This window comes from Pygocentrus nattereri, chromosome 10 (assembly GCF_015220715.1).
Source record: "Pygocentrus nattereri isolate fPygNat1 chromosome 10, fPygNat1.pri, whole genome shotgun sequence".
NCBI lineage: Eukaryota > Metazoa > Chordata > Actinopteri > Characiformes > Serrasalmidae > Pygocentrus > Pygocentrus nattereri.
In genome coordinates, this window is record NC_051220.1 from 33,976,648 (window position 1) to 33,995,754 (window position 19,107).

Consider the following 19,107-nt stretch of genomic DNA (forward strand, 5'->3'; position numbering starts at 1 on the left):
GAGAGAGAGAGAGAGAGAGAGAGAGAGAGAGAGAGAGAAAGGGGGGAGCTTTAAAGAACACTTTCTAAATCCGAGGAATGGTCAATAGACGTTTCATATGAAAAGCTGTTTCTCGGATTACACCACTTGCAACACTTTAAGCAGTGGGAGGTGGAGATCCCAGCCTACAGCAACACCCACGCTTACATAAAAGAGCAATCCGTCCACTTTCACAGGACATTAATCTGCTTTACTGCCCTTCTGCGTGTCAGGTTCACACGCATGTTTTTCCACGGATGTACATTAAAGACAGAAAGGCGTGCCATTCATCCTTGTTTACAGCTTTTAACATCACAAATGCCAATAGAACATTCACACTTAATATATGGCACACATCTGAGAGTATTTGGGGCATTCATTCATCAGGGATTAAGACCTCTGGGATGCACATCTAGTGGATTTGTGCTGAGAGAAAAAAAATAAATAAATAACAACCTGGCCACTGTACGACATCTACCTACCTTATAGGTTCTATATATACACTCACCGGCCACTTTCAGATATAACCATTATGTATCTATACCATTGTCCATTTTATCAGCTTCGCTTACCATACAAGTGCACAACTGAAGAGTTTCAATTCCAAATTAGTGTTATTTGTAATCATTTTGGACATATTTGTAAAAGTTTCTGTATAATGAAAAAAAAAATACATTTTTTTCAAGTTAACGTGATACTAATCAAATTATAACCTTGATATTTCTTGCATGTATTATGCCCATTTCCAACATAAAATGCCTGAAAGTGGTCTGTAATGCATTTTTAAACAAACCCTTTCAATTACAGACTGTAGTTTCTCTGCCTAATTTGTAAACCCATTCAGGAATGGTCAAGACCCCCACAGGACCACCACTGAGATGGTATAATTTGGGAGGTGGATCATTTTCAGCTCTGCAGTGACTCTGACATGGTATTGACATGATAATAAGTCTTGTACTGGTTTTTAAACACTGTGCACCACTACTGTCCACTCACTCACACCTTGTTGGTCCACCTTGCAAATGTTAGAGACAATAGTTCATCTACTGCTGCACAGTTTGTGTCAGTCATCCTCTAGTAATTCGTCATTGGTCAGTCTCTGGCCACATGATGCTGCTCAAAGAATACTTATAGTTGGTGGGCCATTCTCAGTCCAGCATCACAGCTGTGTGTCACTCAATGAGCATACCACCATGTCAGTGTCACTGCAGTGCTGAGAAAAACTTACCTCTCAAATAATACCTGCTTGGTGGTAGTCCTGATTATTGATGATTGGGGTACAGAAAGGCTAACAAATTATGCAGAGAAACAGATGGACTACAGTGAGTAAATGGAGAAATACAAAGTGCATCTATAGAGTAAGTTGATAAAATGCACAATGTGTGTAGTGACAATGTAGATGTAGATAATAAAGTGGCCAATCCTCACTTATCAGTCTCTGATCACAGGACTGCTGTTGACCAGATATTTTTTGGGTGGAAAATCATTCTCAATACTGCAGTGATGTAATCTCTGACGTCATAGTAGTGTGTGTGTTGCTGGTATGAGGTGTTTTACACACATCAGTGTCACTCCTGGGTTGAGAATGGTCCAGTACCCAAACATATCCAGCCAAGAGCAGCTCTGTGGCCAGAAACTGGCTGCTGACTAAACTGTGTATCAAAAGATGAGCTAAAATCTTTAACTGCACACAAAAAGGTGGACATGTATAGTACAGGTTTCTAAAATAGTGGCCAGTGAGTTTAAACCCAAAATCAAAATAGTGAAAAAATTGCCAAAACACTCAAGAAAGAGAAACGCCGGAATCTTCCTCACAGACTGATCACCATTATTCCCCACATTCACTGTGTCTGTCTAAAGCTCCATCTCAATAACACCATCATCTCCTGCAGTAGTCCTGCACGTGGTATTTGCCATATTTCCTCTCACCCATCTCCGCCTGTCAGACTGTGATAAGATCCCATTAAGAGACCAAAAAGAATGAAACTGAAACAAAGAAAAAAAAATATCTGACTACCACTCCCTTTTACCTCGCTTATAACCTTTTTACCTCTTATACCTTTTTATAAAATCTTTAAAATTAGTACAGCCGCTGGTCAGTATAAAGCATCTGCCCACCCCTGCATATCAATGATAGAGGAAAAAAAATGTCCTCACTTTTTTGATAAGAATATGTAAACATTGTTGAAGTTTTAAAACATAACACTTTCTAATCTATATGGTCCATATATGAAAACTACACAACCGGCCTGTTTTTAAATTTAGCGTGTTTGTGATGTCATGAAAATCATATAATTTTTTTCCACCTTTTCAGCCTGTAGATGGGTAGCTCCACCCCTTCATGTTGAAGTTATAAGGAGTTAAAAAGTGTTAAGCCTGGATTGCTCCCCCCCAGTAAGGCACATAAGAGGGCTGCCAATCAGAACAGGTATAGTTTACATATATCAGTCTTAAAAACAGAGTAACATGCCTGTTTAAGGAAGAGTTGGTCATGTATAATGACAAAGTGACTTTTTTGCTACAGAAAGCCACATAAACCTTAAGCGGACCTTTTTGCAAAAAAACAATTTACAAGAGAAATGCATGATATTGGTCCTTTAAACCTCCATATACATAGACTGAGACAGTGCCAGCAAACCACAAAAGAGGGCGCTCAAGAGCACACAGCCAAAGGCCCAAGGAAATGCAGTGTGTACACTACACTGACTGTTTCAGGAAAGTTATTAGTAACACCTTCATTCATTTCTGAGAATCTGTCTTTCAATAACTCTGAAACCTAGTTTCAGTAATGGTAACAAACAATTCCTTGAGAGTTGGACTCAAGAGTCATTGGTGTTACACAATCGATAGAGTCTACGTGTCTCCGTCTTATCAACTTAGTCACTCGGTTAAAGATTAAGCCACATATATTTGAACTGAAACAGGCTCTTAAGTTCTCATTACAACTACACTTGACACAAAAGAATTCACAACCACATAAAAATGTAGCATTACTGTGATTCTTGTAAAATATTTATTACATACCCTACCCATTGTTTGAACCAACCCCACACCCTTACCTTTTTTTCCCACATTGGCATTCTAAACTGTACTAAAAGACTGAGTAAAAACTCAATACAAGATGCCCAAAAGTAAAGCGAAGTTTCCATTAAGCCCAGTTGATTGTGATTTGTACAGAATACACTATATACACACACAAGCTCTGCTTTGGGCAGGCACCACAATAGTTACACTGAAAACACTGCACCCCACGCCCACAGGAAAGGAGCGCAGAGATGATTCAGAAAGAGATGAGCAGCTAAACCGGTATGAGAGTGACAGGTAACAAGCGCAAAGGAGAAGAAGCTTGAGTACTTCTTTCAAGTCAACTAGCTTCATAATTTAAATTGTTCTTAAAATAGTTTCCAGACAATGTGGGAAACAACCACGCATCCTGGCCACATCAAAGCTGCTCCAGGTTCTCTTCATGTCCCTGGCATTTTCTAAGGAATGGAAAATATCCTAGATATATGCTAGAAACATTCTCTCCATCCTACAGTCATCAGCTACTTAACATGAAAACATGACCTGTGGTCCCACATGAGTATAAAAGACAATTACATCATTTCAGTTATCACCACCAAAAAAATAGACACCATTTTTGTCTCACTAATACATATACATATTTAAAAATTAAACAATTAAAGAAAAAAAAAAATCTTGTTTGGTAGTAAGAAAGTTGAGTAAGTTAAGTGGGCACACATGAAATCAGATCATAAAACAATCAGGTTCATGAACAGATGCCTTTTTGGGACCAAAGCTAATATTCTTCTCAATCTTTTCATTCGAGTTGGCCTCCAATCAAAACTTGTGATCTTCTTGACAAATCAAGATCAGGAAAAAAAAGTAATGTCACAGAAAAAAAAGTACCAACCACAAGCGGCATGTTGACAAGGCAATATTGTTGCAGTTATGTCTATAGGTTACAGTCCAGATGTGAAGTCTTATTTTAGACTCTGACAACTAGTACTATAAAGCATGCTGGAATAACAGACATACTGCTATTCATCATATGCATACTGTTACGTGCTCAGAAATTTAGAAAAGAAACTATTAAGCTATGAAAACTGCATCGCCATGATTAAAAGTTTTCATTATGTGAGTCAAAATGTCTGCACAGATCTTTATATCACTCCCTCATTTCAAAAATTTGAACAGTGATGGTTTTAGTTAATTTGACACATTTCCTATTAAAGAGCAACTGGTGAAAACTCATTTCCAGAATACATACTGAGAGCTAACCACTGCCTGGCTTAAAACATAAACCACAGTACAGTTGAAAGATATCTAGAAGAGGTTTAAGAAGGAAAAAAAAAAAAAAAAACACAACAACAAAAAGCCCAACATGAACCCACAATGGCATTCACTTGTGTATGGTTAATGCCATCTGTTGGCATACAGTACTCTGAGGAAGAGAGAGGTTATGGTCATGTAATCACACTGTTGTCCAACCCTCTTCCATAAGTCCACTACCATGCCACAGACTCGGTCACTGAGAGGCACGACGAGTTGAATCTATTCAAATCCCTTCTAACCTCCAATTTGGTTAAACAGACAAACATAATTCAAATCTGTGACATGAGGTGTTTGGCCACCATTGCTAAAAGTCTCATGTTTACTGTCAACAGTTTTCCAGTACTAGCCAGTCTAGTGCTGGTGGCCAATGGACAGCACCAGTGGGATGAGGCAGCCCACAACCAGTGCCAGCACTTCCACTTTGCTCAGTCCTTTCCCGCCGCTGCCTCCGGGCGAATGGCTGTGGCCTCCTGTGCCCCCCACCTCAGGGAGGACGTGCACAGTGGCTACATACAGGAACGTGCCAGCAGAGAACAGCATGGCCACTCCGGTGGCGTTGACATCAGACAGTGCCTCCTTACTGCTCTGAAGGGAAAAAAGACACAGGAAATGTTAGATCACTGCTGCAATAAAACAAAAAATGCTCAATCATTAATTATAGCTGGTCTACAGGCTGTTTACACCAGGGTCTCCAGCCTGTAGACTGCTCAATATTAGTACCACATAGCTGTTTGCAGAGAAACCATTGGCTACTTCAGTCAACTTTTATTTAGTGCACTTAGACCCATTTATCTCTTAGAACCTGAAAAACTGTTAAGGTTGCATCTCCTAGGCACAGAATGATCTTTAATTTACTGATAGACATTAGATACAAGTGGCAATAAGGTTGTCAAAAAATGTTAAGTTCAATTTTGTTAATAGTAAATACCAATAGCTTGTACTGTATTTTCACATAAGCTAGTCACAACATCACTGCATTTTGAAGAAAGCCCAAGTGATCTTTGTAAACATAACAGTGGGGACTTTTAGGAAGTGCTTCGGTCAAACAAAACTGCTTCTGCTTCTTGTATTTACAAAACTTTGTTATTATCCCCAAACAGAGAATCCCAGGAACCAGACAGTTTAATATATACCACATCCCAACATTATCTAAAATATTCATCTGCCTGACTTACGGCAACAAACGAAATGCAAAAACTACCAGAGGTATGTTATCAAACAACCTTAAGTGTTCCATTACTTTTATACAACAATTCTGTTCTAAAGCAGAGAAGCCCTGAACATATCAAATGTTTTATCACTGGCAATACCTTCCGCCAATAAAGTTGCCTTTTGCTGTATGGATAAACCCATAAAACTATTCCAACATAAGATATGGCTCCAAAATCCTGCACAAGAGCAACATCATGGTCTTAATTGGACATAGGCCTGCTGTAACACTTTTCTTTAGAATCTGAGCACATAGGCGGCAGAACTATAAGCATCTATAAGACGATGCTATCTAATGTGTTTCGTTTCTATTTTTGCATGTGCTAAAGTAGAAACTTGGCAACAGTTAATTGCAGCACAAAGTGATTCATTACTTAGCAACTGGTGCTCAGCAAAGTGACATGGGTGAGGAACACCTTCACCAATCAGATTATGTTATTAGAACTGTTGTAAAATATGCATTAAAACATGAAACAATGATAAAATCATGGTCAACAGGTTAATTAATACTTTAAATTAATTATTAAATAAGATCATTAAAATAATACTTTAAAAATTAATACAGTGGTTATGGTACATTACATTTGATAGAATCAGTAAGCTAACAGGGTGTATAAAATAACCAGACACTGCACATAAGGGCATCTTCAGTTATAGCATTGCTTTCTCATTACTCTTTCATTTAAGCTTGAGCAGGTGTCATACCTGGCTGAGGCCTAGAAAGGTGAGCATAGCCAGAGCTGGGGCGGCCAAGGCGAAAACCAACAGGTGTTTGCGGATTCGGTTCCTCTCTAAACCAGCATGCATGAGGAACGAGACCAGGCCAAAAGCAGCAGGAGCCTGTAGAGTGGAGAAACATCATACAACGAAGAAGAAACTGAATATGCCAGCAAATGTGAAATAGGGAAAATATGTTTTTGGTATGTTGAACTGGACTAAAAGACTGAGGGGTGGTTGGGGGGGGGGATCAAAAACAGCTCATCTAAAATTGAAGGCAAGCTTTTATTAAGCCAATCTGACTGTGATTTATACAGTATATATTATATAAACAAGCTGTGCTTTGGGCAGGCACCAGAATAATACTGAAAACATCCACCTCTGAACAGAGTTAAGGACTAAAACCATTTTTAAAACCATTAAATTATAAAAATGATCCTTAATAAAAAAAATCTAATTAGGCAAACTTAAATCCATAGCAAGGAAACATCTAACAGACATCACATCTGATTTCTCCAACATATCTCTCACAAAGATGATTTTTGCATAACTACAAGACTATCTATTAAAGTATTAGTCTACAACAGATCTGTGGGGCAAGTTGTCTGTACCTTATGAAGCATGATGGCCACAAATACAATAAGCTGGACACTAGTTTGAGAGGTAGAAGCTGCTGCTCCAAGTGCCACACCATCAGCTGGAGGAAAAAGAAAGGTTGCTCAGGATTTTTGGTCAAAAAACATATACAGTTTAAAGCAAAAGAGGAACGTAAACCTGTCCAATCACCATTACATATTTCCACAAAAATAAAATCACATGAAATGCATGGAATATTGCAAGTGTCTTGTTCTGCGACTATGTCTGGTACCGTCCTCCTCCCATGATTCTATTCAATTACCTGCAGCATGGACGACCAAACCAAGAGTAGTGGTAACTTTAGAGCTAGCGGCCCTCGCTGCTTCTGGATCTACACAGAAAGAGAAAAATAGATCAACAAACGGAAACTGATCTTATCAATTTTTAAAAGATCTTAATATTCCACCGTAATAGAGCCTAGATTAGCACACTGACCATCACTGTTGTGCATGTGGGAACTGCCAATCTGGTCCACCAGCAACATGAAGACAAAACCCAGCACCAGAGAGATGCCTATGTAGGCATGGAGCTGCTCATGACTGTGGGCATGTTCACCACTGGGTCCTACCACTCCTTCAGCGACTTTCTGCTCAGGCACAGACACCTCAGCATGACCATGAGCATGTCCAGCTGCAAATACAAAAAAATAAGTTGACAACATTTTATGGTAACCTAAACACTTGGCGGATGATATTAATACATGGTGTTTTCCGAAGGGTGTAAAAATGTAATACGGTTTCGCTGAAGAAAAAAAAATGAACAAGTTAATGGCAGATAATTGCTTAAAAATGATCGGCATCAGACAGATGTTTAGGTTTGACCAATATTTCTAACTGATATTTGATGATGTATATGCTTGTGCTCCGAAAGAGTAGATTGTTCAGGCGATGCTGGGCTACTGCACTGTAAATGATTATAGGATACTTTACTCTCAAACTGTAAGTTCACTTATTTTAGAATAAATTGATATTTTACATCATTTGCGTTTTTTTAGAAGAGAATTTTGTAAAAATGCATTTTCTTCATTTTACTGCACTTATAACCATAAAGAATTAAATATTTTTTCTCTCCATAACACCAATCCAAGTAGATGTAGTGCTAATGTTATGCTTTCTGTGATAAACTAATCTGAGTGATATGTAATTAAACTCTTTAGAAGCAAGACAATTTGGGAAAAAAAAACAAATTGAATCTGGGTTCTGGATCAGTACAGCTGAAGGATTTGGGGGGGAATGTCTCATTATGATATTTCTGAGTAATATTATGACTGCAATTTAAATTGTGATTACTCTTTGTAAATTAAGGCTCAGGTCTGTTTCTTTGGTCAAGACCACCAGAACATCCACCTTTTCTGGCTTAAGGCTTGACTCCTGAACATAGTGTGCGTGACTTCCAGTAAGTTGTGGTTGTGATGTCACAACACATGGTTGGATCTGACTGGTCCAACTCATCTAGAGGCAGTTCACACATTTAAAATTAAATTTCCCTACTTATAATGTAGATAAGCTTTTAATTGTGTGGCCAATAATTTAAAATATAAAACGATTGATCTTTCAATCCTGCTCTGAAGGTACAATTTCAGTATGAAGCATTATGTTTAATGAAATGAAAGAACTTTTTCTAATGAGAGAGAGAGACACTCACCTTCCAAAACCTCCTCATACAGTGCATGGACTCCCTCAGGAATAATTACAGCCAAAGCAGTACCACATAAAAGACCTGCTCCTAACACAGTCACAAGTTTCAATTTTTCCTGGAGAGCAGAGCAGAAGAAGAGCTGTTTTAAACACGCATGCAAAAGCATCTTAGAAACCCACTGAAGCATTAAAACAATATCACTACAAACAAATACAGAAACGGGACTTTGGTTCAAGCCCATGAAATCTTATATAACATGAGCTGGCAGGATCACGAGAACATGGATCAATATTTTAAAGCTTACAGTGACCCGTCATTCTAACAGTATACGTCGTCCCTAAAGTTATGTAAACGTTTTCGTACAATTATATGTAATGCATAAATTCAAAAAGCCCACAACTTGGGTAGTACATCAGGTTACGCCTCAAAGAAGCTGCGTTAACAGATATAAAAGACAGTAAACTTCACGAAGATAAAGTCAGCTTCTTGTTCGAAGTTTCAGGGTCCACCTTAAATGATGCAGCAGTAACATTCTGGCACCGCACCATTTAAGGTGGAACGGTAAAATTCGAACAAGAAGCTGACAGCTTCATGCAAACTTCTGTGGTAGCAATTGGCAACACCAGGGAAATAACGTCAGCTATACAGACAGGCAACAAGACGTCTAAACAAACCCAAAAATGTGAAGAAGATCTCACCTCTGAGAAGTTGACAGCCAGTGGAATGGTTCCAGCAACATAACAGCCCACTAACATAGCCAGAGAAAAGAGACATATCGAGCTGAAGTCGTCCATTTCAAACGCTGGCTTGCTTGCTTGCTAGTGAGCTAGGTTAGCTAGCTACAATGCTAATATCAATACAAGGCTAGCTAGCTCTAGCTAACTTCGGTATCTTATTTATAACGGCACAAGGCTCGATAGTAAAATAAGAGCATACAGCGGACAAGATGTGTAAATTAGGATGATGACCGGTAGCATGTGCTAGTAATTACAGCAAAGCCCCAACGTAAACAAACTGACCACTGATTGAAAATCGGCGGCGGTTATTCGATATACCCCGGTTAGCCTGGCTAGCAATGCAAGAAGAAACATTTGCCTGTTATCAAGCTTATCGTAACGTCAACTTGGTGCTGTCTATAGTTCAGAGACGAAAGAGCTTCAGGAAAAGAAAAGGAAGACATTAATATCCCTCGGTGTGCTCCACTAAAGCCAGGTCTTGGCTCTCACTTGGCACAACCCGGCTGCACAACCGCGTCTCTCTGAGGCTCGACTCCAGGTTCTGCCACAGTGGCAAAAACCTCCGTTCTGATTTAACACCTCCTAACAAGGATTATATCAGCTGGCTGGCTAGAGAAGCGTTTCATCAGTCAGCTCTCTACTCTGATCGACTACGATTATAACGACATTATGCAGTCCGAGGTAACTTTTACATGCTGGCGCCCCGGTGAGCGGATTGAAGTTTCCAGTCCGCAGTAACGGGCTATCTGCTCTCTGCTGCTAACGCCAGCTGTGTGTAGGTGTGCTGTGATGTTGGCAGTCTGAAGTGAAGATGTCCGGGTCGGATTATATTCAAAACAAAAGTCCCTCAAATATGTCCGAATGATTTCTGTTAACATTCACCGCAGACACTTTTTGTAGCGATATTCGGTTGCGGTTTAACAGACAGTGTTTTCGTGCGGCGCTGATATCCCGCTTAATCCGACATGTTATGAAGTCTTTGTTTACGGGTGCCGGGATCTTTTTTCTACCCACCTCCCCCAACACGAAAATGACTCACTGAATCATTGAATTAACCAGTGCTGTGAAACAAACACTTTGAAAGAGTCGGCTCGTTCGTTAAATTGAATCAAATGAGAGCTTCACCGTCTCAACCTCATTTGCATACAGTTTATCATTCTAGCGACGTCGTCTTGAAACGTTCTGGGAATGTGGAGAGAGCTGGTCTAACTTAAAGGGGAATTCCACCATTTTTTCAAAGTTTGCATAGTAAACAAAGTCAATCAGAATAGACTGATGTAACCTCAAATTAGAATTATTCACAGTGATGGTGATAGGCCACCAGTCTTCCAAAGTGTTTAATGCGTCTGAAAGCTTCCGCACAGAAAGTGATGACACAAAATATACAAATATATTTCCAGATACAAGCACATTGACTGCTCCAGTCTCCAGAGATACATTTTTAAGATAAAGTATATGTACTCCCACAAATAAGTGTCATTTATTAAGGTATGGCACCCTAACTCATCAAACACCAGCAGTCTAGTGTTGTTGGTTCTTTAAAATGTAAATGGGAGGAGAATATCCTAGAACATTCCCAGATTATTTTTTTACAGACAATTAAACAGTTTAGGAAGATTATTCTTAACATCATTTACATTAACATTATTTCACTTTGTAATTGTTCTACTATTCCCTCTTAGACCTGCTGTCCTGTTTTAAACACTTTCCCTAACAGGGTTTGAATGAAACACAAGACAAATATTCAGAACACATGTTGAGGATACAGAAAGGAAGCATTAATCAGGTATTATTTACTTTTTACTAAAAGTATTAAAAATACTTTGAGAATACCCACTAAAATATATATTAAAAGTTAAATAATTGAAAAAAACATAATTAATGTTTGTTTCTTTATTTTAAAGTTAGCATTTGGCGTGGAACTAAAACACTTGTTTTCACACCCTAAAAAGGAACTTAACAAATGGTTTCTTTGCACGTACTGTTCCCGCTATGCCACTGAGTAGACCAATAAATCGGTGTGATGAGTCAGTTATTTATCTGAGTATTTCTAAACTCCTTTGAGGGATGATCAAGCCAAGCACCCTCCTCATTAGTGGGCACATTTGTGAGAGATGAGATTAGCATCAGTGCTGTGCTGGACTTGTGTTGGGGGTATTGTGGTAGCCGCAGTGGACTAAAACAGGCAAAGAGAGAGAAAAAAATGACTGCCAGCGAGTTAAAAACGGGGAACATTCTAAAGTAAGCAAAAATTAGAACAGCAGAGTTTCCCCCATGTGCCTTATTAAGTTACATTCTAAATGTATTCAAAATGTATTCTGCATGCATGACTTTTTCATATAATTACTGAAAGCATTTAGGATATTGAGATTTCAGCCATCACTACTTCTTTGTGGTTTTGTGTGCAGTGTTTTTACATGTTCCAGAAACGAGATGAGCATATAAACATGCACAGCACACAAGCAGGGGCGATTTAATACACAGGCTCACCTGGGCTGGAGGGGCCCTGATAAATTCACTGCTTCTGATTGGCTGTTTTTTTTTTCTTTTTAACAAAATGTATTTATTCCCTCTCCACCCAGCAACACAAATACACCAATAATGATCCTCATATCTGTGACTGTTCATTGGCTGTATTTATTCAAAATATCAAAATAAATTATTTATTCAAAATTTGCAAAGGTTACAGGTATGGCTGTGTGTGTATGTGTGTGTGTGTATCAGTGAGTGATGGTAGGAATGCACATTATATTTTATTTTTATTTTATTTTTTCTTGTATTTTATTTTATTGTACAACCCCAATTCCAATGAAGTTGGGACGTTGTGTTAAACATAAATAAAAACAGAATACAATGATTTGCAAATCATCGTATTCTGTTTTTATTTATGTTTTACACAACATTCCAACTTCATTGGAATTGGGGTTGTATTTTACTATTTTATTTTATATTTATTTTCTTCACTACATGTGAATGTTTGTCTGATACTGTGCACTTTGAGCTCCTGTAACCAAAACCAAATCCTTTGTATATCCAATAAAGCTTGATTCTGATTCTGATACAGAATCTGATGCTGATTGGTAGTTTCATCAGGTATTTGACTTGGAAGTTAGAATTAGGTACTGGTACATACAATGTATAAGAGCAGAACTCAAAAACAAAATAAACTACCTTACAAAAGCAGGCTTTTATTTAAAGGTTTCCTAGATTAATGTGTTTTTGGTTCACTATCTGCAGCATCAACATCAGCTATGTTAGTATCATTGGTGGTGAAAACGGACAGCACTAGAATAGCACTTTACATTGAAGGCCTTCACAGTTCACAATATAAACCTTGATCATCTATGGTGTTTAACTGTCTGGTTCTGAGTCTGATTTAATACAGTAATAGAGATGAATGAAAGTTATGGAAGCTAGAAGTCACTGACTGGCAGCAGCCATGTGTGCACTTCATTAAAAACAGAGGTTTTGAGTTTTTGGATGCTCCGTGTCGTTCACTGCACAATATGTGCATAGATTCTGTTAGTCATGTGACTGCTTCTTTCCATGTTTACTAAAGCCTGTGTAATTTGTCCACATCAGTCCGGAGGGAACTCAGTTGTGTCATGTTGAGTTGGACTGATTTAACGGATTTAACAGATTTTAACTACACCCATTAGGTCCACGACCATCTGTGACCCCAGGGCCCAAATATAGGTTAAAATGCCTCTGTACACAAGTACACACAACTGCAAGTGTGGCCTTTTGGACAGGCTATATAATTGAATTGCCATGTTCAAAAAAGAGTCATCAGAAGAAGAAATAGACAAATATTGACCAAAGCAATAGGGCTTCAGTACCTTTTTTTGAACTCCATATGAGAAAAACATCTTATGAAACATTTGCAGATGAGAAAGAATTCAATATTGGTGGCAATAAGTGCACCTGAAATAGGAATATTAAAATTATAATGCTTGAAGTGGACACTAGAGGGTACTGCAGTATTATTCGTAAATAGTACAGGCCTACCTGTAGGAATACCTTTCCCTTTTTTGATTTCTCAGAGCTTCTGTTTGCACTGGAGGCAAGTCTGAGCAATGCAGACACTGGGCAGATCCTATGATTCGCTTAGCATAGGGCTATACGTGCCTCATTGTACAAGAGCCTGATAATTATTTGAGGATCAAATATGCAGAGGGATGTTTTCATAGCCCTTATAAATACCTGCTGCTGTTTTCTATATCTCCTTCATCGCAGTCGTTTCCCACACATCAGTCTCATTTAACCTCAACCGTATCTGAGACAATTTTGTGCCAATTTTTGTGTCTGTTCATTTCAATTTATTCAGTCTCTGCAGTTGCATGAAAGTTGATGCTGATTTGAAAAAAGAAAGAAAGTATGGACATTAATAATATAGCAGTTGTTTTAATATGACACAGTTTTCTGAGGCTGTAATATTTGCAAGGCTGTAGAAACAGATATATAAGAACACTCACTGTCTTATTCTAATATCAAGATTCCATGGGCAAACCCCCTTTTGCAGTCTGTGCAGCGCGACTTGATCGCTGAAGACAAACTATTTGCTTCAGAGGAAAATTGAGGTAGATCAATTTTCTTTTTCTTGAGATTTTACTTCAGCCTGGTGTCAGGCTAATGACAGCACAAGCCACAGGACAGCAGTCGTTCATCAAAGCTGTTTTAGCTGAACTGAGGAGCCGCTTCTCTCTCTCTCTCTGCTCATTAGTTTCAGCTAAATTGCTTCTGAGGTTTACCGGTATATCATTCACGGTGTGGAAATAAAGGCCACTGTAATCCTTCTGAGGCAGTCTCTAAAATAATTACATTTATGGCTAAACTGCCTGCAACACCTGCATATGTTCTTCACGCATTACATATGATAATGGTAATAAACCATGCATGTGAGCCAATGATGTAGATGAAGGCTAAAAAAAAACCCTTGCAATGCTATCAGTTTTGTTTACAAAACTCTGTATCCCTGTCTACACTATAGTCACTACCTCTAATTGATTCAGATACTTAAGGTGATCCCATTGTTGACAGAAGTGTATAATTGCATACACACAGCTGGTACAGTTGCCATAGAAATTCATCGGCAATAGAATAGAATGCCTTATAGCAGCTGCGCAACAGCCTAAGGTCACAGTGTGTATTCTCAAGTATCGTTAGGAAGACAGTGGAACTGTGTTCTCTGTAATGATGGAATTCCATACAATACTTTTGGGATGAGGTGGAGTGGCATTTGTGATCCAGGACTAGTCACCATCAAGTACCTGACCTCACTAATGCTCTTATAGCTGAATGAAATAAAATCCAGCATCTAGTGCAAAGCCTTCCCAGTTCGCTCATTTTGTTTCAATTTTTAATTTTCTCCGTAATTTGAACATTTTACATTTTGTGAACATTTCTTGATGACTGGACAGATAGAAGTGCTCCAAAATTGCTTGAAATAAATGTAAATTTCACTATCAATGCTTATTTATCAGCTATTTTTAAATCAGCGTGTAGCAAATATGCTTGTTAGATGAACTCTAAAGAGGACCTCAAATAGTGGCTTCTTTACAAACATTGATGTTCTTACTAAAGCCTGAGCAGACTGAGAAACCAAATGGGTGAGTCGGTTGTTAATCTCAGTGTTACTGAGGCCTTTGGAGGGAAGATTAAACTAATAATCTCCCCAGTAGAGGACATGTATTCAAGTGAGATGTTTACCAACAGTGTTGGACTCCTGCTCGAGGGATTGTGGGAGTAGCAGTGGACTGGAGCAAGATAACAGTTTGAAGTTGGTCAAATGACATGCTTTGTTGAGTGAAAATAAGGTCAGTTTAATGACTAAAAATTCTTAATTAGGGAATGTATTTGTCCATTTTTGTGCACAATTTCTGCTTTTCTGTTTAACAAGTTTTTTTTTTTGAAAAAAACAAAGCATAAAATGTGCTATAACTTTTGCACAGGTCACATTTTATGATTTATATTTTTTCCAAATGTGTAAAATTCAGCAAACAATCTACATCTGGTGAACTGTGTAGGAATCACACTTGAGGGGATGAAAAGTAATTAGACAATTGACTACTCTGTTGTTTTTTGGCCAGCTGGTTTTAATTGCATCATTAGTTCATGCACAAGAGAGCTAACAAAAGGTCTCGAGTTGATGCCAGATGTGACACTGGCATCTGGAGTCTGCTACTGTTGTCTCTCAGCATGAGAACCAAAGTCGTCACAGTGTCAATAAAGCTAATTATTGTGAGGCTAGAAAATGAGAAGACATCAATTAGACACATAGCCAAAACATTAGGTGTGCCAAAAACTGCTTTTCTGAAATATTTCTTTTACTTCTAACTTTGTGCACATTTTCATGGGGGGTGAGAGTTTGTTCACCAATTTGTCTGTTGGTCAATTGATTTGGAATGACAGGTCTTCTAAACATGTAGCCACACCCACTTGCTTGTGCTTGCATGTCCAACCTTATATACCTACTGGGATGTAACACATGCTCAGAGTTGTGTGTCACTCTGTGTAAAATATATATTTAGGAAATGGACGTATATTAAGTAAAACAAAGGTCTTCCAAAGTTCTTAAGGCTATACCATCGTTCAAATTTGCAGCTGCTAGCACTAACTAGCCTAGCAGTGTCCACTAATGGGCTAAGCAGACAAGCATTGCAGCTGTAGACAGAAGTGCTTCTTAACCCTGTATCTGGAAACCTACCGCTCAGCATAGTTTCAACTATTCCTTACCTTAAACACTGAACATGCTCATCAGCTGATTTTCAACCCCTCTATGAACCTGGAAGATGTGTTGAGTCAGTTAAGCAGTTTAGTCCCATACCATTATGGCTAGCTTAGTTAGCTCTACAGGACACTTTTAGGTTAGTTGGCAGCAGGATTGAGATGAAACAGAATGCAAGTATTGAAAATACATATTCAGAATATAGAAATGAAGTGTCTGTGTTCAGTCCAAGTTACATTTTGTAAAAAAAAAAAAACAGGCTCATTAGATGAACTCGATTAAGAGCCTCTTTATAAACACTGAAGTTCCTACTAAAGCCTGAACGGACTGATAAATCAATGTGATAATTAGTTATTAATTTCAGCAATACTGATCAAACTAATATTCTCTTTCTCAAATCTCTCTAATCTCTTTTAACATGCTATGTGCTTCAACAATCAGCATGCCCCACTCAGTGAGTTTGCATATTCTGCTGATTTGTGGCTGAGACACTTCATTTTCACAATGACGGCACTAGGGCAGATCTAACAGGGCAGTAAAGTTGTCTTTTGTCTTACCTGGGGAAGTGATGGCACCAGAATGCACTGTGGGACGCAGACATGCCACCAGAAGGAGTGGGATGCTCTGCTCAGTGTTCTGCTGGGAACATTGGGGCATCAATTTGGCACATGCCACCTTCGTACTTGGCAGTGGCCTCTTTCAGCAGGATAATGCACATTGCCACAATGCACACATTATTTGGGAATGGTTTAAATGAACATGATGAAGAGTTCAAGGTGTTGCCCTTTCCAATGGAGCATCTGTGGAATGTGCTGAAATAACAGATCTGATCTGCGGCAGCTTCTCCTCGCAACTTACTAGATTTGAGTAATCTGCTGCTAATGTCCTGGTGCCAAATATCACAAACTCCTTCGGGAGGTCAGAGCTGTGCTGGTGGCACCTGGAGCACCATGTATTTACAAAATGTAAATAACAGAATGCAATGATGTGCAAATCATTTATACCTTATACTTAATTGAACATAGTATAAAGACAACATATCAAATGTTGAAACAGAAATTTTTTTTTTAAAACATGCCCATTTTGAATGCTGTGTCAGCAATATGAACTGCTGTAGTTTTGAAAGTGAAATGTTTCTTGCTGTATACAGGATTTTAGCTGTTCAACAGTTCAAGGTCTACCTTGTCATATGTTTCATTTCATAATGCGCCAAGTCTTTTCAGTGGGTGACAGGTCTGGACCGCTGGCAGGCCAGTTTAGCACCTGGCCACTTTTGCTATGGAGCCATGCTGTTGTAATATGTGCAGACTGTAGTTTGGCATTTTCTTGCTGAAATAAACAAGGTCTTCTCTGTAAAAAAACATCACCTGGAAGGAAACATATGTTGCTCCAAACCCTGTATATATCATTCCACATTACCGGTGCCTTCACAGATGTGCAAATCACCTTTGCCATGTCCACTAATGCATCCGTGTACTATCACAGCTGCTTGCTTTTGAACTGTGCGCTGATAACAAGTAGGATGGTCCCTTTTTTTTAGCCTGGAGGACACAGTGCCAATTTTTGATTTGTCAGACCATGGGACACTTTTCTGCTTCGCCTCAGTTAATCTTAAATGAGCTCAGGCGTTTCTGGAACCTGTTTATATATGGTTACTTCTTTGCATGGTAGAGTTTTAACTTGAATTTGTGGATGCAGTGATGAACTGTGTTCATAGACAGTGAATGTTTCTGAGCCCATGCAGTAATTTCCACCACAGAATCATGGCTGTTTTTAATGCAGTGCTGCCTGGGGGTCTGAAGATCGCGGCTGGCCAATATCGATTTTTAGCTTTGTACCTTGTATACAGAGATTTCTCAGTATTCTCTGAATCTTTTGATGATATTTTGTACAGTGCATGATGAAATCTCTGTTCTTTGCTATTTTATGTGGAGAAATGTTAGTCTTGAATTGCTGCACTATTTGCCCGTATAGACGTTCACAGTGTGGTGAACTGATTTTTTTTAGCACTACACAACTTTACCATTCAGTTGTTGCTCCCGTCCTAACTTTTTTGACATGTGTTGCTTGCATCAAAATCAAAATGGTCATTTATTTTAAAACTTCTCAGTTTCAATATTTGATATGTAATCTCTGTACGATTGTCAAATAATAATAGGGTTTAAATGATTTGCACATCACTGCATCATTTAACATATGCTTACTACACTATGCTTAAACCATATGTTGCAAAAGCTAGTCTTAGTCTGCACAAGAAGTCTTTGTTGATGAAGCCAAAGAATTATCTCACATGATGGGAAATAAAAGTAGGCTCAGACAAAAGGGACTTAATGAAAGTGAAAAGCAACTGGTAGGATGTTTTTTTTTTTATTGTAAATCTGAAATTTTTGATATCCATCCATCCATCCATCCATCCATCCATCCATCCATCCATCCATCCATCCATCCATCCATCTATCCATTATCTTCCACATCTCCGGGGTTTGGGTCGTGGGGGCAGCATCCCAAGCAGTGAGGCCCAGACCTCCCTCTCCCCTGCCACTTCCACTAGCTCCCCGGGGGGGATTCCGAGGCGCTCCCAGGCCAGGTGGGTAATTCAGTCACACCAGCATGTCCTGGGTCTTCCCCGGGTCTCCTCCCAGATGGAGGCGTCCAGGAGGCATCCTATCCAGATGCCCAAACCACCTCAGCTGGCTCCTCTCGATGTGGAGAAGCAGCGGCTCTACTCCGAGTCCCTCCCGGATGACAGAACTTCTTACCCTATCTCTAAGGGAGAGTCCAGACACCCTGCAGAGGAAACTCATTTCGGCCGCTTGTATTCACAATCTCATTCTTTCGGTCATTACCCAAAGCTCATGACCATAGGTGAGGGTGGGAACATAGATCAACCAGTAAATCGAGAGCCGTGCCTTATGGCTCAGCTCTTTCTTTGCCACAACAGACCAGTAAAGAGCTCGCATTACTGCTGACCCAGCACCAATCCACCTGTCAAACTTCCACTCCCTTTTACCATTACTCGTGAACAAGACCCTGAGATACTTAAACTCCTCCACTTGAGGTCATTAAACCGGACACCCTCCATCCCCTGAC

General features: G+C 39.1%; 1 protein-coding gene across 1 annotated transcript; it reads right to left on the reverse strand.

Moving 5' to 3' along the window:
* Positions 1 to 2,437: 2,437 nt before the first annotated feature.
* Positions 2,438 to 10,224, reverse strand: slc39a9 (solute carrier family 39 member 9). The gene is made up of 7 exons (XM_017690777.2): positions 9,252 to 10,224; positions 8,560 to 8,668; positions 7,351 to 7,545; positions 7,178 to 7,246; positions 6,891 to 6,976; positions 6,268 to 6,402; positions 2,438 to 4,938 (listed from the first exon to the last, which is right to left on the reverse strand). The coding sequence occupies exons 1-7, from the start codon at positions 9,345 to 9,347 to the stop codon at positions 4,705 to 4,707; spliced, it is 924 nt and encodes a 307-aa protein (XP_017546266.1). The 5' UTR covers positions 9,348 to 10,224; the 3' UTR covers positions 2,438 to 4,704.
* Positions 10,225 to 19,107: the final 8,883 nt, after the last annotated feature.

Coding starts and splice junctions, on each gene's coding strand:
- slc39a9 (XM_017690777.2), bottom strand. CDS start 9,347: ATGGACGACTTCAGCTCGATATGTCTCTTTTCTCTGGCTATGTTAGTG. Junction 6,977..7,177: donor TTTGGTCGTCCATGCTGCAG/GTAATTGAATAG, acceptor TTTTTCCTCCAG/CTGATGGTGTGGCACTTGGA. Junction 4,939..6,267: donor CCTTTCTAGGCCTCAGCCAG/GTATGACACCTG, acceptor TTTTCCCTTCAG/AGCAGTAAGGAGGCACTGTC.